This window comes from Tinamus guttatus, unplaced genomic scaffold, assembly GCF_059628265.1.
Source record: "Tinamus guttatus ecotype Peru unplaced genomic scaffold, ASM5962826v1 Tinamus_guttatus_pri_ptg000048l, whole genome shotgun sequence".
Classification (NCBI taxonomy): Eukaryota; Metazoa; Chordata; class Aves; order Tinamiformes; family Tinamidae; genus Tinamus; species Tinamus guttatus.
In genome coordinates this window covers 988,382-1,015,059 of record NW_028288582.1, presented here as the reverse complement: position 1 = coordinate 1,015,059, position 26,678 = coordinate 988,382, and the positions used below count along the sequence as shown (strand labels likewise).

Below are 26,678 nucleotides of genomic sequence, written 5' to 3'. Positions count from 1 at the left end.
CACAAAGCCACGGGGCCCCAGAGCAGCCAAGCAGGAGGCCAGAGCAAAAGAACCTAGTGCTGCTGCAGCAAATAACACATGGAAAATCAGAGCTGGCTGCAAAAGGCAGCCAAGAAGGTCACCAAGCGAGGAGGACACAGGGACACCTTGGAGCTGTGGCAGCCACCGCGGTGCTCAGGACAGCAGAAGCCACACAGGGAACGCCAGTGTCACCAACACATGGTTCTGTTGCAAAACTGTTTGAATGATTGGGGGCTGAAATAAAATTGAAAGAGGTAATTAGTTATTGCTGCTGGTATCATTTAAAAAAAAAAAAAAAAAAGAGGGGGTCGTTGGCTCAGAAAAAGGAAAAGTAGCCACCAGAATACGTGCAGCTTCTGCAAAGCTCACTGCTACTGTCTGGATCAAACTGGAAAAAGGGAGGATGGGGGACCTGGAAGTCACAGTTCGGGAGGAGGCAGCAGCACTTCTGGAAGCCCTGGGAGTAAAGCAGCAGCTCAAACGCTTCCCTTCTCATCTCCATTTTTAACAAGGCTGATTAAGAGCAGCAGAAAGGGAGGTCGCTTGTAGGTGAACTAAGCTCAACCCCTCGCTGGGCAGAGCAGCCCAGCGGCTCCAGCGTGGCCAAACAGCCACCTCGGTGGGGTTTTTCCAACAAAAGCTGTTGTGTATCCATTAGTTATTGTCTCCCTCTAGCGCGGGCAGCGCCTCAACGCGGCGCGCGGGACCTTTGCAGGACGCTGCTCCGCGGGCGCCAGCTCCCGGCCTCGGATGGCGACAAATGGGCTCAAGTTCTCCCTATGGAGAAGGGGCTGAGCCAGCACGGCACATACCTGTGTGACCTTCACGATGCTCCACGGGGTTGGGGATTTTTCTTCTTTTTGGTCATTGCATTTTACCTTAGAAGATGCCCAGAGCGTCACCGGTTTCCTACTGATGAAGTCACCCAGCTAAAGCTGATGATTCTCTCTCAACTTTGGCCGTCAGGTGCATTTTAGTGCAAGGCTGGAGAGAACAGGGAGACCGTACGTGACCCATCAACCTCCCCACGGGTCCTGGGAAACTGTGTGAACCTCTCCCCGACTCGGAGCAGGGATCCCAGTTTGTTCAGCTGGGCTTTTGGAGGATCTTCTTCCAGCTGCCCTTAACACCTCTGGGAAGGCAGCCAAATGTTTACAGCTCAGACAAACAAACAAGAACCACCCCCCACTGCAGGGAGGGTTCACAAGAAAGGTCTCGTGTCCTCTCCCGCGAGGACCTGTGCCAAGAAGAGTGAATGACTCTGCAGTTCTCCAGCTCTTACGCTGGGTACTGCAGCAGGAGCGTCCCTGCCGCTCTGCAGCTCTGCCCTGCAGAAAACTCCAGAGCCTGGAGAGACCTGCAGATCTCCAGGCTCACCCACACGAGCTCTTTGCTTCTCCAAACGCTGCCCCTGCAAGGGCTCTGCAAGGGCAGGCCGCCCTTTCCAAACCACCCTTTTGAGGGAAAAGGGGCATCGCCTTAACTGGAGACCTCGGTCGTCTTGTGGATTTGCCCACGAAAAAGCTAGCCTAGAAATAACCCAAACTCTACCCACTGCTGGAGGGAGGCAGCAGCACGTCTGGGAGGAGGACGGTGGCTCCAAACGCAGGTGAATGAGCCCAGCTCCACTCGGTACCTGCGCAACGGCCCCGTTTCTCCATCACCACCGTGTTCATCACATCCAGAAAGGCTCCTGCAAAGCCACTGTTCCAACCTAAGGGCAGGGAAGGAAGGATTGAGGAAACTTGCCAGTGCCCATCCACATGTTTTTTGACCAGCAACACACGTGGTGAGATGCCACACAGGAAAGCCCTGAGCACCCCTAGACCAAGTATAAAGGGAAAAGTGGGATCTGGCGAGACAAAGGAGGATGAGAAGCAGCTCCCCGTGACATTTCCCTGCTGTCCACTGCCCTTCACCACATAGGGAAAGGAGAACCAGAGCTCCAGGAGGAGCTGAAGAGCAGCACTGACCCTAAGGGATGTAGCATGTAGCTTTCTGCCCTCCACGGGCATCATCCAGGATATTACTGACTCCGTGCAAGGAAGAACCTTCTCGGACTGCTGCCTTGTTAAGGGTGCTGAAAAGACAAAAAGTTAACAAAAGAAAGAAAAAAACCCAAAGGCAAGAGTATGTACAGCTCAGGCTGAGCAGTTTGAACCACTTTTAACCTCTGCAATTAATTAACTGTGGCCCCCAGCTGCTTTGTTGCCTTCTCTCAGATAATCACATCCTCGAGCGCTATTGACAGCTCAGCAAGAACATCTCACATCACTGAAGATGCTCACGCAGCCCTGGAGAACTCCTTCAGCATGCACACGCAAAACCCCAAAGGGGAAGGCCAGCACATCTCCCCACCTTGTCCCATCACAGACACCTTGCTGGGGCTGGGTCCCAGCAAAGCAGTCGGTACGAGCAGAGCATCCAAAATCCATCCCCACCTACGCACCTTCCACCGCAGACACCCAGGAGGCAGGTCCTGGGCAAGCGGAGATCTCCTGCGCGCTGACAACGGCCGGGCGGCTTCAATCAGACACTTCCACAAAACTGAAAAACTTGGAGCACTGCAAACTGCTTTACACTGAGTTTGCCAAAAAAAAAACAAAAAAAAACCACACACACGATGCGGAACCGCAGAGTGCGTGCACGAAGCTTTGCTGCTGCTGCTGCGTTTTCTTTATAAACCTTTCTCGGCAAGCTTCACCTTTCTCTGCAAACTTCAGAGCAAGCCCTGCTTTGAAGCGCCCCAGTTTGCCTCTTTTCAAGCTCGTGCCCTCTCTGCTGCAGCCCCACACACCGAGCAGAGCCTGGCACTCGTTTTGGGGAGGGGAAAGGTGAGATCTCACCCGAGGAGCCCTCAGCAAACTTCGGCTGAAAGAAGGGCGCAGAAACACCTTGAATAATAGCATCCCTTTATTTGCTGACACCATTACAAAAACTGATTACATTAGCAACCAAAAAAAAAAAAAAAAAAAAAGGAGTGTTTACTTGAGGTTGAAGTCAGAGGCAGCTAATCCCAAAATGTATTTTAAGTAAAACAGTGTACAACATCAGTATTAAAATGTTATATTCCGTCGGTGACTTTGCCACATTGGCGTTTTCTGAACAAGTTTTATTGAGCAAAATAAAAGATTACATGTTTACTGTCTCTCCAGGAATGTAAAGGTCTAATTATCCAAACAGTTTTTTTTTTCCTTTTTATTATAAAACTAAACTCTGGAGGTGTCTACAGAGCTGTTTTTTTTTTTTCTTTAAATCAGTAGTCTAACAAGGATTAGAAAAGACAAAACTCTGTTCAGTGTTTCTGACGAAGTAGAAAGGGTGAAAACATAAATAAGGCTTTAATTTGGCAAAATATAATACAATGCCTTCTGCTATCCTCAAATTAACGATTCCCCGGTGACTTCATTCTGCAAGAGAAACACAAAGTGCCACGTAAGCCCAAAAGCGGCTCCGCCAGCACCGGGCCGGAGCCCGAAGGAAGGAGCAGGGATGGGGAGGCCTCTCCGACGGGGGGATAAAACCAGAGGCTAAAGCACCCGTCAGAGCCCGCGGAGCCGGCTCTGTGAGCGTGATGTTTTTGCGGATCTTTTTATCCATGTTACTGGCAAGAGGGAACAAAAGCACGGATTCTTGAAGAAAAACTAGGAAACTTGTTGAGCGGAGAGGTGAGGAGCAAGATGCAAGGATAAAAAATTTGGTGTCCCGGGGCACGGGGAGGTGAAGTCAGCCCCAGCTAACTGAAGTAGATACCCAGGGGGAAACACATCTCCTAGAAGCTCTTGATTCCATTTAAAAAGTTGCAGATTGTGACACCAGGTGTGTTAAATCTGACCAGGGTCTCCCCATCCCTCCTACCAAGCCCACTCGGAGCTGTTCCTACCTACTAGCTGGTAGTGCTCTCGTCCCTTGGACAGCATTTGGCTTACTGACACAAGCAGCTTCTTGAGATGACCTACATCCTGGTTAAGATTCACCGCCACATTTAGTCTTTTATCAGTCAATTCCTGGAAGGAGGAAAAAAAAAAGTCATTAAAAACTCATTTACAGTCTAATCATCAAGAAAGTCTAGAATTAGATTCTCCATATAAAAACTACAGCGTCTTGCACAGATGGGAGCAATCCTTGTAAATCAGAGGGTTACAGCCACATTTACAGAGAACGCTGCTCAAAGTCACCCAGCAAATTCCTGCACTGAGGAATCACCCGCACGTGCTGCACGCCAGCAAGGGCATCACCAGCCCCCATGCCCCAGGGTTCGGATTACCAGGACTTGTGCTCATAACTGCAGCTCATCTGGCCTCAGAAGGTGGTTTCATATTTTTAAAAAATAAATAAACCATAGAAACCAAGTAGTTTTTTTCAGGAGTTCAACAGTTCTGTATGGATAGGGAAGTGTTACAACCCCAGGTGGACTCCTCCCTGCCCTGCTCTCCCAAGGTCTGTCCTGCCGAGCCAAGTGACATCATCTTGGTTTTATTACTTTTATTGATTACTTCCTTGACAGACATACAAGGGATTCCACATCCAAGAGGCCTGTTCCACAGGCCTGTTCCTTACTCAGCTCCGAGGGCAGACACACAACTAGACCTGAGAGCGCCTCCCTTGCAACATCCCTCTGCTAAAAAAATAAGCAAGTTGAGCTTGGTGGACATGATACACGACCACCCAACAGTCAACCCCATCCAAATGAAAGGGGCTTTTACAGTTCCAACATTACATTTTCCAACAGAATTGGACCTTCCTGTAAGGTAGGGAGGGCAGTAAATGAAACTCAGTCACCTGCACCGTACAGGAACTAGTCTGGGCTTGGGCAAGAGGGCAAAGCTCTCACTTCAGCACAGCTCTCACCTCAGAGCAACTAGTAAACATCTTTTCTACTGTAAATCATCACTGGAAACTTGTCCAGAAGTAGGTTTATTGCCAGGGACAAGCGGGCACGTGCATTAGCACAGAAACCCTCACAAGCAGAAGGAGCCTTTCAGTTCCCTCTCAGCCCTCCTGCCCCAGAAGAGCCCTCTTCTCTTTTATCATCTTCCTGTGCTGTATTTTATGGCTTGGCTAGTATCACCCAGCAATCACTCATGAACTAGACACACGTGTCACCCCGCATGGAAGGGCACGTTTTGGGGACAGGCAGAGCCCAGGGCACGGAGCAAGAGCAGGAGCACAAGGAGAGGGCAACGCTGCTGTCCCAAGCCCCAGCAGCCCACACGTCGGGGCTGGTGAAGGCGCGTGGACCCTCTCTGTGGTTACGTTTCTGGAGGGTTAGGGATGCTCCCTAAAAATCCCCATGGACAACCAGAGCTGCAGGGACATGTGCAATCTGGTCCTCCCTCCCACTGAATGGACACGTTCATTTCCAGCAGCCTTTACGTGATGTAGGGCACTGTGTTTCCAGTGATGGAGTGTTTTACTTAGGGATTCAGGGGAAAAAAAAACCCAAAAATATTAGACCGCATATCAGCCTCAAAATAGGTTTAGTGCCTAGGAAAACTGCTGAATAGAAATGACTTCCTTAAAGTGCACTAAAAGGCACCTTCAGCATCATCTAGTTCCATAAGTGACAAGGAAGCTGATTAGAAAACCCAAACGATCCATTTTTAAATAGAGAGAGAAGCAGTCTAAAGAAAATATCCAGACTGTGTTGCAGACATCATTCCACAGTTTTGTGGGTTGCTTCTCGTACTCAAAAGGAACAAATATGCTCATCTCCAAGCAAGCATCTTCACATCCCTTTAAAAAGGGAAGAGACTGTTGCTAGGTAAAAGTGGCTGGAAGACTTTCTTTTTTAGTCTGAGAGCTATTTTAAGCCAGGTTTTTAGGCTTCTGGGGAGACAGCTCTTAAAACCAAAAAAAAAAAAAAAAAATTAGGAAGCAAAAAGGGAAGACGACAGAGACAGTCTAATTTTATCTCTGGCAATGGCTACCTATTTAAAGCAGTGAACAGACAATTAACATTTTCTACTAATGGAGATTTAATTACAGGTTTATTGGCACTGTATTTTTCCTTGTTCCTCTTGAGAAAAGAGGAACTGACGTTCTGGAGAAAACCTGCTTGGGCTTCCAATGTGCCCGTGCACCTAGAACCGAGCAACATGTACCCTGGGGGTGCTGTATGAGCTGGCTTGGGCTGAAGAGGTTAAACCAGAACAATGTCCTTGAGCCACGGCAGGGCACATCTAGGGACACCTGGTTTGGGAGTGCTCACCAGGTGCTGCTGGCCAGCAGGAACCACAGATGGTGCTACAGGAACAGTTTTGATAAGCACAGAATGGGTTCAGGTTGGAAAGGACCTCTAGGGATCATGCGGTCCAAGCCCCTGCAGAGACAGCCGGGGCACAGGGTGGCATCCAGGCAGGTTGGAAGATCTCCAGAGAAGGAGCCTCCACAGCCTCTCTGGGCAGCCTGTGCCAGGGCTCTGGCACCCTCACAGCAAAGAAGCTCTTCCTCACATGGAGATGGAACCTCCTGGGTTTCAACTTGTCCCTGTTACCCCTTGTCCTGTCACTGGCCACCACTGGGAAGAGTTTGGCCTCATCCTCCCTACATTCCCCCGTCAGGTACTTGCACATGTTGATCAGATCCCTCTCAGTCTTCTCTCCAGGCTGAACAGGCCCCGCTTGCTCAGACTCTCCTCATGCCATGGATGCTCCAATCCCTTAAGTGGCTGCTGTGCAGCCCGGCAGGCAGCCCCTGTGCTCCTGCTGCTGGCAGAGCAGCAGTTAGGACCAGCCTGTGCTGCTGATGAGATGCAGAGCTCCAAGAGGAAGGTGGATGCGCAGGGTGAGGGCTCTCTCCCTGCTCAGCCTGTTCTATCAGCCCTGCCCCAGGTTTGGGCAAGGTGGGAGACATCCCAAAGCCTCCCTGAGCTCTCTTGGCTGCTCCCCGGTCAGTCCCCATCCATCAAGCCAAAACAGGTCACGGCAAGGGCATAGCAGAGGGCAAGCAGGCTGGCTTGGGCTTTCAGACTCTTCCTCTCCACCTGCTGCAGGTGGGGACAGGGAGCACCCAGTGCCACTCACCGTCCCAGCCACCTCCTCTCCTGCTGGCAGCACAAGGCAGGGCTCAGCAAACCGAACATCCTCTGCAGGAAACCAGCTCAGGGATGAAACACGAGTGGTCCCCAAGGCCCAGCTGCATTTCCAGCTCTTGGCATGGTTAGAGCACAGCACAACAGTCAAGAGCTCCCTGACTTTGGAAGCCCAGGTCTCATGCAGTGAATCCCTTCCCTTTTTGCAAACATGAGACACAGGACAGAGCTTACGATCCAGATGACAGCAGAACTCCCAACACTTAGCAAAACCTCTGCGTCCCCAGGATACAGCTCCAAAACACCACACTGACGAGTTGTGAACTAGGAAACTTCATCAGGCTTTAATTTACTGTCAGCAGCACACGTCCTGTTCCTTTGCTGCAGTTTGCTTCCTCAAATACATAACTCACATGAGATTTGCATGCCCCCAGGGATGGACTCCAAGGAAACACTCACCGACTCCGTGCAAACATCGCTGTTCTCAATAACATTGGCATCCCCAGCAGCCTTTCCAATTTCTCTCTCAAGAGATGCCAAGGACTCCTGGGCCTGTAGGGGGAACACAGAGAAGACAACAACTAGCAAAGGCTGAAAAGGCAAATTCCTCTCTCTCCACAAGCACTAGAGGCAGAAGAAATCATTGTTCTGGGAGGAAATCTGTTTTATGCCAGACTCACCCAGGGGACCAACGCATTTTTCCCTGAGATTGATGTGTCTACTTACAATCTGCATGTTGCATGTCAGCCTGCCTACACTGGAAAGCTATTCTAGGGGGATGCTTTAATAGCCTCACATCAAGTTATCAGGTAAAAATTGCACAGCTTTTTTTTTCTCCATATGAGAGTGTAGCACAGGGAGGTCTCCCAAATCCTGATTGCAAATCTGCATTTATTCAGATCTGCACAAACCAGGGATAGCAGCACAGCTCACTTCAGAGCAGTTGGAAGTTGACATATGAACAAAGTGCTGCAAACACCTTATCTCAACAAGGCTTCTTTCATCTTTCTACCCTTTCCCAGTGCTTCTGTGACCATTTGTCCCTGTCCCCAGACAAGGGCTGCCTCCTACCCCAGCCATAGCTCTCCCTCAGCATCCACTCCTTCCCATCCTGCAGGGATGGAACCCAACCTGACCTCCTCCTCACCTCCCTCTTTCTGCCACCTTTCCTTCTTGAGCTACATTGCTGACTTGCTGTTTCAGCTTCTGCTTTGGATGAAAACAGTTCAGCCTCAGGGATCACCTTTCAAGGCAGGCAAAATGCCACCAAGGCCAGAACCAATCTAGTCAGCAAGTCCATTTATCCAGCACCGACAGGTCCTGGAGTAACCCAAGAGAGACCAGCTCTAGAAGGCATCTAAAAGTTGCTGTTAAAACCAAAGCACTAGCAACCTGTCTTACTAAAACCACCCAACCAGACCCATGCTTCACACGTTGCTTCCAACACTTATACGCTGTGCTCATGGCCAAGAAAACAGCATTGCTGATGGAACAAGGAGGCGTTAAATGATTTGGAGTCAGGCCACAGCAACTCTGCAGATTCTTGTCTACGTTTATCAGTCCTCCCGTGATAGGTATTCTCTCAGATCTCTCCAACTTGAAGATATCCCTCTAAGCAGCCACTGAGGAACAGCAGAGGTAACTCGCCTGCCTGCCTCATCATGGCTGAGTAGAGCTAACTGTAAAGACCTGCCTGAGGTTAGAGCCAATTTGTAATCCCTTGTAGGCAGGCTGGCCAGCTTGTAACCCAACCTGCAACCACTGCTCTGAGAATGGATTTAAACATTCCAGTATGCAGTGACGTGGAGATCCAGGCATTCATTTTTGTTTCTTGCTTTATTTAAGGAATGCTCAGCCAGCCCTAAATCATCACTTATTCTCATTGGCACAAGATTATCGTGAACGTGAGATGCTTTCAAGAAGGATAATTAAGCAGAGCTGGTTGAGGCATTTTATTATTTGGGGTAGACAAGTATCTCGCATCAGCTCTTCCATCCACAGCCCCAGTCACCTGGGGCACCAGTAAGTGGAGCAAAAACCCCACAGGGAACCTCATTATCTAGCACTGCTAAACCAGGACCACTAAATCATGACAGCTTCTACTATGTTTAAATCTGTGACTGTTAAAAGACTGTGTTTACCTTGGGCAAGTCACCAGCAACCTTCTGCCTCTCATTTTGATCAATTTTGAGTTTTGATAGTGTTTCATTTAACTGTGTTTTCAGCTGTAAAACAGTAAAAAAAGAAGATGAGTTCCCCCCCTGCCCGCTTTAATCCATCTCCCTTGGGGATTAACCCAGCACACACTGACTGCAGAGGGACTACAATTATTAACAATTACACACACTGGATTAGTCAACAGGTATGATGAGGTTCACAAGGACAGTCAAGAAAGAGAGAGACCCCATCTGTAAAAGTAAATGTAAAGAATGGAAACTACAGAAAAAAACACAGGGTTAGCATCAACTTGATTACAAGGGCTTTCAACTTTTAAACTGTATTGCCAAAAAGAATATAAGCAATTCTGAATATTCTTCAGCCTCTCTAGCATTCCTATCAAAAGTCAATCCAGACTTCAGCTTAATTCACAACAAATATGGAAAAAATGTAAACCGTCATCTTCCTAATTCAGGCCAAATAGTCACTTTACTGCTGAATAAACTAAAAATTCTACTTGTCATCTTAATAAAGTGCCATTTATTACAACGTTGACTTAACCAGTCTGTTAATGTCACATCAAGGAATGAATCACTGACAGGGATATATTAAATTGTCGATTGTGCTTAGACTCAATCTAAAAAGTGAAACTATTTCAGTCAAGAGGGGTGAATCTTTTCTACTGGCTGCCCTTAAAATAGAGCCTTCCAAAGAAAGGATATAAACATTTTTTAAGAATATTTTGATGGCTCTTCAACATAGCACACAGAACCAGCCACAGCACTTAAAACTCAAGCCCCAAATAAGAATGCTAACAAGAAGCTTGAGTACCAATTTTGTTGGATTTGTGACTCTGAAGAGTGCCTCGCTGATGTTCACTATTCCTGCTGTCAATCTGCTTGGGAACCAGCAGGGGATTAAAGAAATGAACAATAAGCTACTCAGAGTGCTGATTTCCCACTAATTCCACCCCCTGCATTATATTTGCCTTGGACTTGGAAGGTTTCCCTCGTTGCAGCACCTGGGCTGGTGCATGCTGTTTTTCTACAGCTCAGGGAAGCACTGGCGGGCTCCTCTGCAGCTCTGTCTGCTCTCCCCACTCACCTTAAAAGTCAGAGGGAAATTCTGAAACGCCATCACTTCCCTTCCTCAGCCTCCTGCCTATTACAAAAGCAGTCTGTAAACTTGCCAGCATTCCCAAGCATCCTGCACGCTCCTGCTCCTACCAGCACGGCACCGTCGGACTGTGGAGTCAAGCTGCCCTGCTGGGGAGCTCAGCTTTTCAGGCTTTTGTTGTTGGAGACATAATAGAGCATTGCCTCTTGCATTCGAGAGGTTGGCACTTGCTGATTAACTCCAAGACACGCGTTCAATTCCCATTTCCCTTGCTTTCAAAACAAGAGGCTTCCATTGCTGAGGCAGGACGCTAATCAATGCTATACTAGGCTTGCCAGGCACACTGAAAAATACTCACAATTGACCCAAGTTTAAATCAACTATTTTAATGCAGTTACATTAGTGGTGGTTCCCTGGCAAGCCCAGTAGTTTGGCCAGCAGTGACAGGTTGTCCCATCAGCTGCTCTAAAATCCATTAGCAAGGACGTGGTGGCAAAAAAAAAAAAGAGCCTTCCCTCATTCTGGTTCAAAACCATGAAGCAAGCTTGACTCACACAAGCAGAGGAAGGACCAGATTGCTCTTACAGCCTCAAAAAAACCCATGTTATTCTGGAAACATGAGAATTGAAAGGACTCAGACTGCAAAATCATGCCTCTTTGGGGCTGTAGGTCTGACAACACTTAATTCAGCTGCTTCTCGAGAAGCTTGCTTTAGGAACTTTAAATGCTAAAAAGCATAACCAGCCAAAACACACCCTGTGTGGTGCATGCCACAACCCAGAGCAGCCATTCTGCCACCTCAGGATGCCGACTGCTCAGTGGCTGCACGCTCGGAACAAACCTAATGTTGTTTTGGCTGATTTCTGTATGTACAAAGCAGCACAGAAGAGGCTCTCTGCTGCCAGGCTTACACGGACATCAAAGTTGTATCCTCAAAAGCTTTGAGAGCCCAGAGGATAATCCTCAAATTGAGCTGATGAGAGCACAACTTCTATTGCCCCAAGGACATTATATTTGCAGCTACACTTGTCTACACTGTAGAAAACATTGGTTTTGAAGAAGTTTCAGGGATGAAAGTTCTAAAGACTTTGGGAAAAAAAACCTCAAGGACCAGACATGCTATTGTTAGGAGCAGAGAGAGACAAATTGTAAAAGTCAGACTACATAAATGATTGCAATGGACAAAAATATCAAGCTGAAGAGGTTAGCAGAACAGACAGGATTTGAAATAAGTCTCCGCTTTGTAAGTATGCTGGGAGCCTGGTGTGTGCCCAGCGGAGAACAAGCTTCTTACCAAATTTAACTCTTCATTCTGTCTTACTGCTTCAGAATATGAATCATCAAGTTTTTTCTGCAATTCAGTCAACAGATCTTTGAGCTGAAATGAAGTTTAGAGTTTTAGGATTTGTCTCCTTAGGATGCCCACCTCTTTTCTGCTCTGTTATTAGCGTGTCAGCCTACCCTAAGGTCACAGGCATTCAAACCCCTCAGCCATAGGGGCTAAGCACTGATTAGTTTGCCAGCTGGCTGGTAACCAAAAGAAAAAGGACAGTTTGGTCAATTATGTTTACCTCTCTGACTTCTGAAACATAAGTAGATCGTTCTATTTCTGCCTTTTCTAGTTCACTTTCCAAATGTTCTCTCTCTTTTTTAAGCTAGAAACAGAAAAACAGAGTTAAAAAGACATTTTCAAAGTCTTTACCTTACAATATCATTTCTTAATTTATTATTAGCTACAAGTTTGCATCAAATACTCCATGACATTTAGAGAGCATTTCAAACCTAGCAATCGCACAACGCACAGATTTAAACTGTTACACTTCAAAAGTAACATGATTTTTGAACATAAAAGAATCAAGTCCAAGATCATCAAAAAGCAGATACATCAAAGTAAACTGCTTGGCCTCCCAAACAAAAGGCCTCACTTTGCAGAGCCTCAGCCCCCAGTGGACAAGTAGTGAAATGTTAATAAATAAATAAATAAATAAACTGAAAAAGAAACTTCCTAGGGCTCAGCTTTATCCACCTGCTTTTGAAACACACCAACCAAAGTTTCAACTAAACTACAACCCAAACTGTGGTACATGCAAGACAGCGGTCCCAATATGTACAAATTGTAAAACATGTTTTAAATTTGTGTTCTGAGTTTCAAAGGAAAGAAACATCTGTACTTACAGTTTCAACTTCTTTGATTTCTTCCTTTAACCTCTCCATCTCATGCTCCAAAGGAATGACCGAAGAGCGTAACTGCAGTTTAAGGAAGAAAAATACATCATTTAATGAGATTGGTCTAAGTCAAACTCTCCAAATGCACATAGACTTACTTCTATGCCTTAAAAACATTAAGCACAACAAAATCACAGTGCCTGCAAATAAAACAAGACCTTCAAGTAACTCAATATATTAAGTCTTCATTATAACATGCTCACATCTCTTCTGCCTTTCCACCAATATAGAGTTCTTGAACATTTATTGGGAGCTAGATGACAACTATTTGGCACACAAGGACTAAGCTACTGGTCTGTTATTTGCAGCAAGGGAAATATCCTTTATAGTCACTTTACAGTGAAGATAGTCTGCATTCACAAGCTATGCATAGCTAAACCCAGCATATTTAGCCACATTAGAGACTGCATAAGCGTAGCAGATGGTAGCACATCTATAGCTCAAGAGCTGACAGCTTGTTATAAAGCTCCTCAAAACAAAAGGTTTTTAATTCACCTATATGTTTGTTCCAGGCTCATACCCTGGCACCCAAATTTGCAAAGCAGAATTAGTTAAGAAATCTTTCAAAACAAACAAACAAATCACTTTGACCTACTTTAATGCCAGACTGGGAAAGAAACATAAAAGGCTTTTCTCCTGCCACTTTTGCTAACAACAGAGCCTTCCCAAAAAGAAAAGCTCTGCAGGCAATTTCAAGTGTAATTAGTTGACCATAATGGATTTTAAGTGCTAGTTTAGCATCTTCAAAAAACTGCTTATGATTATAGAATATTTAAACCTTTCTGCAAAACACCCTTTATCTCTTCACAAATTGACTTTTTAAGAAGGACTGGCTACCAAACACAGTTTGAGTTGCCAGGATCAGAAACATTTGTACTCCTGGGCACATTAGTGGATCACACCTATTTTCCTGCCTCTTGGACCTCCTATCCCACCTGGCATTATTATTATTATCATGCGCTATTTGCCTGCTTCCTGCATCACCTGCAGAAGGGTGTGCCAAGGACTTAACAGACCAGTTAAAGACCTCACACCCGTGCTGCTTGTTCTCACTTCTCTGAAGACAGCAGCTGAACATACCCACAAATCCAAACATAACCATTCCCTCACTTCTTAGGGTTTTTTTTTTTAAATAGAAAGATGTCTCTCAAAAAAAGAGAAAAAAACCACTGCTCAGCATGAAACTAAGCATCTCAGCACAAAGTCCAACTGTCACAAAAATGGCTATTTTACCCATTGCTGATTGACTTCACCTTTTCATCTGCTCAAACACCCTCTGACCTCAAGCAGAGGTCACCTGGCCATCCCAAAAGACACTTCTTCAGCAATACCTGCTTCAGTTCCTTTTGCGACTCTTCGACTTTTATCTTCCATTTACTCTCTTCCTCTTCCACGCTCCTCTGTAGCCTTTGCAAAATCCCCTCCTAGGAAGAGGGCGAGAACATGGAGAGTTTGAGCACTGCATCAGGAGGGAGGCAGCCCCGCAGAGCCCAAGCGGGCACGCGGGTCACTTACTGTCTCTGCCAGGACTGACTTGTACTTCTCACAGTCCAGTTGCAACAGCGCGTTCATTCCCTCAGCCTCCTTCAACTTCTGCTCCATAGCCTGCCAAAGGAGAAGGGAGACCAGCAGAGTTACAGCCCAGCTCTCAGATTTGAGCTCTACTCTTTAGCTTATGGTCACAAGCTGTTATTTACATCAGCAGGTTTCCTTTCCATCCCATGCAAAGGCACCAATATCAAGTGCAGCTTTTCACTATCCAGTCACAGCCATCTCACAAGTTACTACAGTCACTTGATGACTGCCTGACAACAAACCATATACTTGGAAAGGGATCAGGGATTTTTATTTCATTAACGTTTTCACAACTCCATAAGGTCCTTCTAGGATTTTCAAATACGTTCCTTACTTACAAGATGCAAATACTTATAAAAGTTTTCTTATCAGCTGTTAACTCACACGAATCTCGCAATGCAGAGCACGTTTAATGCTATAGATCTTGGAAATCATGCCATGTACAAGAAAGCTCTTCATTACTCGTGCTTACCTTGACCTCTTCAGATCCTGAGGCTCCTCTCAGATATTCTTCAGCCATTTTTTCAAACCCACACATCCATTCCCTATGACTCTGTTGGGAAATACACTGTTAGGGCTACAAGCAACCTCAATAAATGTATCCTCAGCACATCTGCCTTGCAACTGCAGGATTATGGAAGAGCATTTCAGCACTCGAATTCCCTGAGCTAACGCACTCCAAGAGTTGTTCATCCAGCACCGCGCACGGCCGAGCCGAGCTGACAGCCCACGGGCAGCAATCCAGGAATACAAAGTACAGGAGAGACACAGCTCATAAGGTTTGGAGCTACTGAAATCCAGCTGGGTCACAAAGGTCCACCTGCGAGTGCCGGGGCTCTACGACAAATATTTGAAGACTTAGAAAAACGTTTTCCAAAAATCCATGAATAGTTAAAGTGGACTCTTTCAATGGGTTTTCAGGAAATTCACCAGGAAGATGGATTGTTTTAAAAAAAAGAAAAGAGCGATTTTTTGGGACATCATGACACTACCTTCAGAACATGGAGAATATTTAAGTAGGAGTATTCAAAAGTTCTTTAGGGCACGTTACAAGTCAACCCCAGAGCTGCATTTCTAGCCCCTGCTCACAACAGTCACAGAACCTAAACCAGGCAAACGCAGGTTTCCTTCACAAGTCACCGGGAATGCAGAACTGCAAGTCAGGGATTTTCAAAGAGACTCTGAGAACAAAATTCACACTTTTGAGCTACATTAACTGCCCTAGAGGCAGCAAGGCCCCTGGGAAAAGGATGTTCAGCAGCTATTGGGAAAGGAGATTCCCACTGCTCCTAGACGGGGAATAAACACTCAGCAGACTATCTGCTCTTAAAGTTTACTGCCTTAGAGACAAGATAACACAGGCAGATGAAACAGATGATAGTGAGGTAAAAAAAACAAGATAACGGTAACATGATAGGATGGGGGTTGTTGTCTTTTTTAAACACTTTTCTTAATGTAATTGTCTGTTCTTAGAGCAAACTTTTTGCTGCTGGCAGGTACACACGGGGCCAGCAGAAAAGAGTCATTTTCCTCTGCAAATACCTTGGGGCAAAAAGGGACTGGTTTAGTGCTCAGGGGTGCCCAGCGCATCTGGATCCCGAGAGCTGCTTCTCTTACCACGTTCGAAGGAAGGGACATTTTCGGGAAGAGCTTCTGGAGAAGTTCTCGCGTCTCCATCTCTGCAGCTTCCAAATGCTGCTGCCTCTCCTAAACCAAGAGAAGGGCTCACATGAAGCTGGGAAACACACTGCACCTGGCAACACCCTCCTCTAGGCCTAAAGTCAAACGTAGAAAAGTCTTTTTTGAGTGAGAAAGGCTCTACCTTCTCTAAATTTGCCAGTAGCTTGCTTCAAAAAATGACATTAAATTGCTTCAGATTTTGGCCTTCACATTTTTTCATGCTTTTTAGCTATTACCCATCGCATCCAAACCAGCTTGTTCCTACAGATTTTACACCACCATTTACAATACAAATTAACTTGTGCTGAGTAGCTGTATTCATAGATCACACCAACCCTTGCACTCAAATACACTGAGCAAGATCTCACAAACAAGAAGTTTGTCTGATCAACATTTAAAGAATATATACTCGTTCTAAACAAATTTCTGGTGGAAAAAAAAATCACTATAAATCAACATCACTACATTAAAACAGAATTAAAGTCAAAAGGAAAATTTGTGTCAATGCACATTTGAACCAGGCCAAGAAAGCAATATTGTATCTTATAAATATTACTGTTAAGTGCTTAACAGGGAGACCCTCACATCCTCCTTCCCCAAGCTTGGATGGAATGGGTAGTAATTATTAGAGCTGTGTGACAATCTCCAGGTTTGCTCTGTCATCGCTCTGCAAACTAAAAAAAGATCCACAGAGCCACGAGACACCACAGATCTCTAGTTACTTTGAAATTTATTTAGCATTAAAAGACAACCAGCCCGGGGATGTTTGTTTGCTGTGCTTGTGGCGGACAGGCTTATTTCACTCTACGCACATTACACTGGGGCTTCAAGTTTAAGTTTAAATATAGAGAGCTGGGACCCCTATATGCATAAGGCAACCTTCACGGTACATCCCTCACTAGTATTTGATTTTATTTAATGTCAGTGTTACTGAGTTACTTGGTGCTCTGAGTTCCTCTACTGCAAGAGCCTGCAGTGGCATTAGTAGGTTGAGATGCAGAGACAGAATCAGACAGGAGACATCAGGCTGCAGAACTGGGCTAAGTGTGTTAGTTTGGGGCAACTCAGGCTGTTTAATCAAAATCTTTAGATTGCAAGAGAAAACAGACAAGCATTTAAGACACAGCAGAAGCAGTTACACAAATTCTCCAAACACTGGACTGAGCCCAGAGTGGAGACTTGGAAATACCAAAAGTCTTGGAAACACCAATATGTAAGCCCAAGGCAGCGCTCATCTGCTCCTGGCTGCATGACTTGCATTTTAAGGTTATTTTGATGCTTTTTGAATTTTGCACGATGACAATTAACACCAGATCAGGCTCGTAACAAAGACGAGCGCTTTGCGGAACAACTCGCTCCCCGTATCGCTCCAACCACTGGGTCTGACAGGCCCTGTCCAGGTGCTTCCAAGGAACAAATTCACTGCTGTGAAGTTCCTTTACTTTACTGAGAAGCTCCCAGGTTCTTAAATAATGATCCCAATTCTTCATGGGTCCACTAGATTTATTCAAGCCCAGAGAAAGGCCGGTAGATGAAAGCAGGCTGCTCACCAGCACAGCTCCTTCCGAGGGCTCCCCACAAAGAGAAGAGATTCACGACAGCTCTAACAATTATGCAAACAGAAATCAAATCAGCAGGCCCACAAATTAAGGAAAAATAAAATAAACCTAAAGACGACAGGAAGAAGCAAAGGTGAGAGTATATGAATGATCACTCAGAACAGACTATATTTAAACTGCAGTAAAAGTTAAATGCCCCCATCTGATTAAAAAAAAAAAAAACAGCTGCAGATCTGCTTCTAGCTTAATGCATCATTTCTAGCGGTTAACATTACAACCTTGGCAGTCTTGTTCACTTTGTCCTGCAGCATTTTTTCAGTTGATGCCAATGCTTCCATTGCTTTCCAGTTTTTCTTCCGAAGCTCCTAATCATTTTTAGAAAGAACGATTTCAGTTCAGCCAATATTCAAACTGTTTCCGCTTTTACTTCAGAGATATATTTTGCATTACATCCCATCATTTGCATTTAAATGCTGGTTACTGCAAGATGATTTTGCTGGGCAGGATGACGTACACTAGCGAAAATAGGAGCGATGCTCAAGAGTTTGAATGAAAAAAGGAGAAGTGCCAATTTCTGCCCAGTAGTTCCCCATATCTAAAACCAATGCCAGGGTCACCGAGCAGCTGAGCGCTCACAACCCCACACTTTGACTGCACTTGTGAGAAGAAAGAGGGAAGTGTTCAAAAAGTAGTGAGGAACACAGACACCAAACCACAGATTGCACAACAGAGTGTTAGGCATGTCGCGGTGCAGACCCCAGAATGGACCCCAATACACATGGCAGCGTACAACATTTACGCCTCCATCCTGCCACTGGATCCCGCTGCGGAGATCCTTGTGCCTCAGCACAGCCCTGAAAAGCCAGGGCTGCCTGGGGAAACACAAAGTTTTGGGATGTGTTTTGCAGCTTTTACCACCCCCCGGAATTAAAATGCCGGCTCCCCGGGCAGCGCCCGCCTGGAAGGCTCGGGGACGTCGCCGGCGACGAGGGCAGCGCGCGGACGGCGCCGTGCTCTGCTCCTCTGTCTTTCTTGGCAAGGTCATCAAACGTGTACGCCACAAGATGCCATCATGCAAGCTCACAGTTATTAGCCTGAGCGCCTTGAGGCTGAAACCTCTTTAAAATAAACAAATAAATAAAGGAACTGCCTCACTGTTGTTATCTAGGAAGGATGGTGGCCTTGTGCAGAGGAGATAATGGGACTTTGATTTTTCCTCTCTCTGAACTCTCAGCAGCCAGCTTCAGGAAAGGACTATTTTGAAACAGCTGCATCTTTTTATTCGCCACACTAAGCATCCAAATCCAAGGAGGTCCCTACACCAGTTCTGCTTCCTTGATTTTTTTTCCTGCCTAACCTATGAGTTCTTCCACTGAACAGGGCGGGAGGAAAACGGTTAAAAACCACCACATGGAAAGCTGGGATTTACAGGCATGTTCTGCCTTTAGCAGCAGCCAGGTTCGTGCCTGCATGATGAAGGGCACTTAAACCTTGCAGTTCCCTGGGAAACGAGCCCATGGGAAGTGCACGTACACAGTCTGCCTGCCCAGTCATCAATCTTCCAAAACTACCTAACCACTTTCCCTCTACTCTAATTCAGCTCTTAAGCTGCATTACTTGCTCAAAAGCCAAGAGCAACACACTCTCAATATTTTCCTTCTGTCTTTCTTACACACTGGGTCATTTTTTTTTAAGTCTATATGGCTTATTGTGTGGTATTTGCTGGCTTTTGTAGGCTATCAAGTAAAGAAAAATGAGCTAAACACACTCTATTTTAATAACCTCCTTTTACATGATTTAAGGATGCCATTCTCTCGCCCAGCACAGGTAATGCATTCAGGGGAGGTAATATCACAGCTCTCTGTTGGAAGATACATATTTTGCCTCCAGCTGCAAACAATCTGTATTGCACTGTCAGTGGCCACCATAAAATAAACAGTTACTGTCCTTGTCCTTTTCCGGAAAGTGCCTAATTCTGATTTTTCATATTGGGAAGAGCCAGATCCTAGAGGCCTGAAGGTAACACCTCCTCCCATGTCTGCACACACTGATCATGAAACTCAGAACAACCTCCTTTCATCCCCCAAATCCTTCCCTCTTCCCTAGGGAACAGGCATGTTTCCCCAACAGGGCTCACAAGGCTGAATTAAGTTGTGAGAATTTGCTGTGAGAAGCGTCTTCCAGCAAGTCTCCTCACTCACAGGTTAAGCAATCAGTGAAGAAGCTGGTAAAACCTGGAGCAGGAGGTAGGGGATGCTTATTCACACCCAGGGGAGGAAGCAGAGTGTTCAGGGCACACAATGTGGCAGACAGTTACCAGAAAAGTGGTTTCTCAGAAAAATGCCCTAGGCATTTGCACGCACAGATAATATTTTTTTCAGTGAGGGGTAGTGGCAGGGGGGTCCTTACGTTGTTCTTTTTCCTCTGTTGCTCGAAAGCATTTCTCTGAGAGGCGAGCTCGCTTTGGAGACTGGTGATCTCTTTCTCCTTCCCTGCAATACTGAATTACCAAAGAGAATCACAAACAAGTCAGGAGACATTTAGGACTTTGCAAACGAAGCACCGATACCCTCCCTTTGCACAGGCTAGCATGTTTTCTTTTCTAGCAATACATCCTGCTCAAAAGACTCTTCCTGCTGACCTGACAGCACTGCTTGCTTCCCACTGCCCTGAACCACAGGCTGACAGAACGAAGGCTGTTGTAAACCTGCTGTTTGCCTACAACAGGCATCTGCACACATTTATCAAGGCCATGGAAAGGCACTGCAGCCGTTAAGTCAGCACGAAGCCTCAGGATGAGCACTGCTCACTGGATGGGAACATTCATTTTCTTATACCTAGGTCACAATTTTTAAGTCACTTTTAACTTAAAAGAACATAATTCAGGCAGGCAAAATGCATGACAGTGGCAATTTGTGCAGCCCAGTGTAAGCTGGCAGGCCACAAGCTGCCACACAGACCTGTGCTGCAGTTCAGCTTTGCACTGTACCCCACTTCTACTCCAAAGAAAAGCCTTGGGGAGAGATTTCCACCAGGCTGTTCTGTGATATGAACAAAAATCTGCTGCCAGGCTGTGGTTGTAGGAAAAGAGCTTCTCAGTTTTGCTTGGAACCCTAATATCTGACTCTTCAGACAGCTGAGCTGACATGCACCTAAAATTGACCCCATCATGGCTTGCTTACACTGTGAGCACAACATACAGAGCAAGTACTGTTTGCTGAGGACCACAGTTGAAGATTATTAGCATGAGGAGTACTTGCATGCTCAGGTTTTATTAGGTACCAAAGTTTCTGTTTTGTTTTGAAATTCATTTACGCTTTCCAAGCAATAAGTAAAACAGAGTGTTCATCTATTGCATTCAACTTATGGCAGTACTTACACTTGCAGAAGCTCCTCCCTTTGGGCAGCCAGAGACACCTACAAACAGATCAGAAACTCATTAGGAGCACATGAGCAAAGAGAGTGACCCTCCTGGTGAATCCATCATTGCTGCAACACCAAGTGCAGAGCTCTGGCCCTCCAGGGAATCCTGTCTAGCCTCCTTTGGCCAAAAACCCCCACAGTGATGCACTGACTTTAAAGATAAGGGTGGAAAGCCAGAGGGAAACACAACAAGCATTAGAAAAAACACAAGTCTGCAAATCCACACACTAAAGGGAAGCAGGAACAGATATCCAACCATCAGGAATGCTGTTTTAAAGCAATTCAACCCTGAGTTGTTCCTGGATGGGCACAGGCAACACAACTACTAAGTCTTCCATGCATCCATCTTGCCAATCCTTTAACTTTGCTCATTCACTGTACCTGTTGGCAGTTCTCCTGTTTTAATTCTTGAATTTGAACTTTAAATGATTCATTTTCCTTTTCCACATCCTATTTAAAGAAAAGAAGCAATACTTTTATAAATATTATTTATTAGTTTTATTTAAAAAAAGCATAAAATGTACATCGCTTCTTGCAGCACAAGCCAATTCTAGCAAAACTTTACCTGCAACTGTTTTACTTGGTTTGCAATTTCTCTCTCCTTCTCTTCCAATACAGCTTTCAACTTGTTCATTTGTTCTTCTTCCCCTTTCAACCTGCAGAATTCGTTTTGAAAATAGTAAAAATAATAAAAAAATAAGAATTGAGGCTAAAAAGAGGGAGAGATGCTCTAGCTTGCACAGAGCCTTCAGCAGCAGCAAGCAGCTCAACTTTGTGCACTATCTACAATCATGAGCCACATGGAGAGCACACACACTGGAAAAGAACCATCACGCTAAGGCTCTAAACCAAGAAAACTAACAAAAAATACACGTCAGCTGCAGGAATGTGTACTGCAAACATTCACCTGGTAAGAACTGGCCTGGGGCAAGCTGGACACTTCACATCTTAGTTAACAAATGCAGTTAGCCACAACTGAGCTCATGAGATCCAGAGCAGAGGTGGGAGAGAAGCAACCGATCTCCCGGGAAAACCCTCCAAACCACCTTGCTCTGAAGCACGTGCCAGGGACCAGCCTCCCAAAGGTGACAATCCTCGAGGTGTCACAGACTGGCTATACTGGAGCCCTGTCAGGCAGGCAGCTCATAGCAATAACTATGCTGAGAGCCCTTTTTGGCACAATCACACGTGTATTTCTCTGATCTAGGGCAGCTGCACAGTCAGGCAGAGCAGAGCCAAAAGCAGAGGAAAGCACAGCAACATATTTCACAAAGCAGGAGCTGGAGAACTGACTATTGCATCTCTCAGACCCAAACCAGCAAGATCTATCTGTTCACTGCTTAACTGACTCCACCATGCAGTATGGGCCTTGGGCACTCCAAAACACCCTCTAAACAAGCTAAACAGGAGGAAGTATCACTAAACACAAGCAGTTAAGGGAGCCTTGGGTGACTGCTTCCTCGTGCGACCACCAGACCATCATTACACAGAGCAGCAGACACGCTGGCTGCTGCACACCCAGCAGCACTAACAGTTTGCTTTAGCAAAGCCCATAAAATTCTTGAAACCAAGTCCTACATGCCAATTTAAGCGAAAGGCCAGCACTGAGCACGTTACCAGCAGGCGCTTGGGAAGGGGCAGCTAAGCATACTCACAGGCTCTCCAGGTCCTGGACTTGGGATGCAGCAGGTACCTGGCAAACAAAGAATTCCCAGCCTCATTTGATGGCACAGTAAAGCCATCAAGTTAACAAGTCTTTGCACAATCAGGGACATGACACAGGTTGGAAGATAACTTTTGGCCTTGGTATTTTTAATATGTGACTTCCACTATATATTCTAAACCTCACACCAGTCAGTTTCTCTCCCTCCCACCTTTCCCCTGGGACAAATACTCCACCCAGAACAAGAATGCAACTCTGCTTCTCATCTCTTTCATTGAGAAAATTCTTAAGTGAGCTAAACACCATCTGACAGGAAGAAAAGGTTTCACAAGTTAACAACCAACTGCAAGGATTTCCAGTTGCTTGCTTTCAAGTCCAGTGCAGAAAATCCAGACCCAAAATATTCCAGGGAGTTGCAAATTTAACAGGTCAAGAAAGCAATCAAAGCAAGAGCCCAGGGCACAATTGTGCTTCGGACTAGGAGTTCCAGCCTTTCAGGCCACTGAAGCCACTCGTTAATGACAGCATTGTCCAAACTAAAGAACTGCCCTTAGAACTTGTTACTGCTTTGGATAAAGACAGCAGAACTAATGGGCTCTTTGCACTGTAGACTATCAATCTAGTCAGTAGGATCTTAAAAACTGATCTGTAGGCTGAAGGCAAGGCACAACCTTTGAGAGGGCTGGGGGATCAACAAACATCATCCTCCAGGTCAGCTAAGCATTCCTGTTTCCGAATCGCATCTGCTCGGCAGGCCATACCTGTTGGAGCTGTTGCAGGTTCTGTTGCTCTAACTCCTGAACTTTATTGGTTAACTGTGCAATTGTATCTTGCTGACCCTTTGAATAAATAAATAAATGGTGAATTTAGAACCACAAGTGCAACCTTTCTGCATTCAGAAATACTGCAACAGAGCTTTTATTGCCCTTTAGAACTGCAAGGAAGTTCACCTGCAAACATTCTCCTTTCTTGACAATCTCTTTTTCCTTCTCTTCCAATAAGGCCTCCATGGTTTTCACCTGCTTTTCCTTCCCCTTCAACCTGTAACATTATATGGACATAGACACAGAGAGAGAGAGAGAGAGACCCAATCTTATTCACACACACACAAAAAAAAACACAGAATCCTACACCTTGGTGCATACAAGTAACAAAAGCAGCCTGTGTGATCAAAGGCACCACCACAATTCTAAAAATCAACGTGTGAACACTCCCACCTCAGCCTGGATTAGCAGGAGCCTGACAGATGCCCTTAGTCAATGGCACTGCTCAAATGAAACCACACGAGTTCTGCTCCAACACGTGCTGCAGTGACTCCATACACTGGTGTTCCCCTTATCTAAATGTATTTCCTTCCCCTTCCCTATTCAGGGATGATGAGCATCCATAACTCAAGTCTCATTTATCTATCCAGCTACATTACAAAGTGATCTGCCCATCGTGCCCTGCCTCCATGCCTCCATTCCAACTTGAATTGAATGCCATGTAGGTTATTAGGGAGGCCACACAGTGCTTAACTTTGTGGTTTCAAAAGACAGGCCCAGAAGGGTGATGGGTTTTGTAACAAGGAGGTTTGTCCACTGGGAAAACTGTTAATAACCTGGCTCACTTCACCCATACTAGAGACATCAGGCAGGAAAACCTTGACCTAAGAGGGACTGGAGTGGGGCAGCGAGGGCTCCACGGGGCAGATCAGACATGTTAACAACCGCACTTACAGCGTCTGCAGTTCTTTGACTTGCGAAGTGATCGACACCTAGAGAAAACAAGCATCACTTCAGTTCAATAGCCATAGCAATACCAAAAAATGCTTCAGGGAAAAACAGAGAAAAAGGCAATTGGAGATTATTCCAACAGGCACTATTTGCTACAGCAGTGTGAGCATAAACATGTTTTTTTTTGAGAGAGAATAAATCATGAAGAAATGCATCTCTACCATTTACTCTCTCCCCATTTAAAAGATTTCTTCCCCAGCAAGAAGGGGACTAACACAAACGGCACAGGAGCAGAGCCACCAGAGCACTGCTCCACCACAGGAGAGCAAGAGGAAAGCGGAGACTGACGGCAGCCACCTCACTAGCCACCTGCAGCTCAAATCGCAGTGAACACCTCTAGCCCTTGCACAGGGAAAGGTTTTCGTGATGCTCCCTTTTAATAAGGGACAGGAATGAGAGAAATAAAGTTTAAAAGGGAACATTTCTGTTGAATTTTCTATCAAAGCCTGACAGAGGCCACAGAGCAGCTAGCTGAGATTACAACAGTTTTCAGCCATGCAGCTGTTGGCTGTCCAGAGCAGCTCAGTCCAGTTATTCTTGCTCCACTGCATGGCAGGAACTTCAAACATCCCCAGCAACCTCTGTTTTGCTTGCACAAGACCAAAGAGTGCATGTGTGCATCATCTCTGGAGCTCAAATGCAGCTTTTCAGAGACTGCAACTCCAGCTACTACTTGCAAGCTCTGTAGCAGTTCCAGGGAAGGAAAATAAAAATATTTCTTCCAGTTCCTGGGAATCTGCCTTTGAGGAAAAGCCCAAGACAGAAACACACCCCGTGAAGCTTTGCCTAAAAAGGACAAAAGCTTTAACACTAAGATAAATCAGTGGCATGTTAGAAGGTAACCAGACAGAAAAAGGGGCAGACAAAAGAAATCCACACAAACAAGCAAGCAAGCTTCCTGATGGCAGTGGATTAAGCTGCTTGCACCATAGGCTCCCTAAGGAAAGGGGGAAAGGGGGACTGTTTTAGATGCTAGACAGCAGGCATGCTGCAAAACCCAACACTCCTCCGCTTCGGCATTCCTGAGGGCAAAGCCCACCCTGCCAGGAGCAGCTTTCCTGGAACATGGGAATGGTCTTCACTCTACCCGGAAACCAAAGGCAGTTTGAGCAGAGGAACTGTCCTAGGAAGGAGGCACCAACGAAGGGGAGGCACCTTCAGCATCTGAGGGTTTGAGGGTGCCAACCCCTTTGGGTGTCCCAAGGTTTCCGTGTCTGCTCAGGGCACTGGGCAACGCGCCCAGCCAGGGCCAATGCTGCAGCAACAGCAATTCCTGCTAAATCTTGCAAACTAAGAATCCCAAACTTGGGCATCCAGGGGAAGGGGTTTCTGAAGGGCAGCAGTAATTATACTAAATATTTACAGCTTTATATCCAAGTACATTGTAGCTGCACCATTAAAAAGTTCCCTTATCCAGGGACATTCGCCAGTGACAACATACTAGAACAGAAAAGAGTGAGCAGCGCATCCAAGGCAAGGCTGTTTCACACTTCTGGCACTAAGTAATTTTACCTGTTTTTCCATCTCAAGCTGGGAATTTCCTACTTCTTCTTTCAGAGCCTCTATTTCCTGTGTCAAAGCCTTTTCAATGACAAAACAGACAGGATTGGACAATGGAAACACAAAAAAACACCACAAAAATGGATGCTACAAATTTGTTATTATAGAATGCAGTGCAGTAACAAATAAATGGTAGTCAATGGCACAGACACAGAAAGGAAACAATAGTGCTCAAGATGAGTACCTGAACAGTTTTCTCCTTGCTAGCAACTTTAAGGATTTCAGCTTGCAGAAGTTCTTCCACCGATTTTATTTTCCCATCCTTCTCATGGATTCTTAGGAAGAGCAGAGGAGTCTCATTAAACAGCTGATCAAATGAGCTGCTCAAGAGTTAATACATTAGCTTTGGTTCTGCTATCAGCAGCAGGTGCCTCTGGAATCACAGTGAGATTCCCACTACTGTAGGCTCTACCACTCATTAATTGCAAAACTAGATGCAAAAAGCAAGAGGAACATGCTAAGCAGATAATTTGTATTTTAAGACAAAAGAAAAAGTAAGTTATCTGTGAATCTTGGAATAAGGTCTTGCACTTAACTTCAGCCTTCACTGGGCATTTCAGCAAAATACAGATTTTTAACTTGGAATCTATACACATACACATAGAAATACAGGAAACAAGCTCACTTTTACAGTGCCTACTGAAGAAAAAACAATTATCTAGCAATTCAGTGATTCCCTGCCTGGTCAAATTTTGGCATATGAAAGTAGTAGTTTAGCAAAAAAAAAAAGGAAAAAAAAAAAAAGGGGGGGATTTTCAGAAGGTATTGATCCGACTCGATGCATTTCCGAAGCGCTGGCTTTTCCTGCCGCGCGCACACTTCATCCAGTTGAAAGCAAATCGTAAAGTCATCTCGGGAAAGCAAAATACCCATAGGCATAGAACAAAGAC

General features: G+C 45.6%; 1 protein-coding gene across 5 annotated transcripts in view; it reads right to left on the bottom strand.

The window, feature by feature from the left end:
• Positions 1-2,921: 2,921 nt before the first annotated feature.
• Positions 2,922-26,678, bottom strand: part of KTN1 (kinectin 1) — a 48,962-nt gene continuing 25,205 nt past the window's right edge. For 2 of the 5 annotated variants that reach the window (XM_088539111.1, XM_088539130.1), the window contains exons 22-43: positions 25,973-26,063; positions 25,741-25,809; positions 24,172-24,209; positions 23,404-23,494; positions 23,215-23,292; positions 22,446-22,483; positions 21,356-21,446; positions 21,172-21,240; positions 20,747-20,784; positions 19,777-19,867; positions 17,646-17,732; positions 15,746-15,835; positions 14,601-14,681; positions 14,069-14,158; positions 13,885-13,977; positions 12,503-12,574; positions 11,899-11,982; positions 11,622-11,705; positions 9,196-9,279; positions 7,514-7,606; positions 3,905-4,028; positions 2,922-3,431 (exon numbers count right to left, since the gene is read on the bottom strand). In XM_088539111.1, the coding sequence (XP_088395237.1) occupies positions 3,427-3,431; positions 3,905-4,028; positions 7,514-7,606; positions 9,196-9,279; positions 11,622-11,705; positions 11,899-11,982; positions 12,503-12,574; positions 13,885-13,977; positions 14,069-14,158; positions 14,601-14,681; positions 15,746-15,835; positions 17,646-17,732; positions 19,777-19,867; positions 20,747-20,784; positions 21,172-21,240; positions 21,356-21,446; positions 22,446-22,483; positions 23,215-23,292; positions 23,404-23,494; positions 24,172-24,209; positions 25,741-25,809; positions 25,973-26,063 (1,681 nt within the window). In that variant the 3' untranslated portion in view covers positions 2,922-3,426. The remainder of the gene's footprint in view (positions 3,432-3,904; positions 4,029-7,513; positions 7,607-9,195; positions 9,280-11,621; positions 11,706-11,898; positions 11,983-12,502; positions 12,575-13,884; positions 13,978-14,068; positions 14,159-14,600; positions 14,682-15,745; positions 15,836-17,645; positions 17,733-19,776; positions 19,868-20,746; positions 20,785-21,171; positions 21,241-21,355; positions 21,447-22,445; positions 22,484-23,214; positions 23,293-23,403; positions 23,495-24,171; positions 24,210-25,740; positions 25,810-25,972; positions 26,064-26,678) is intronic. The other 3 variants (XM_088539117.1, XM_088539123.1, XM_088539134.1) reach the window with 3 other exon arrangements.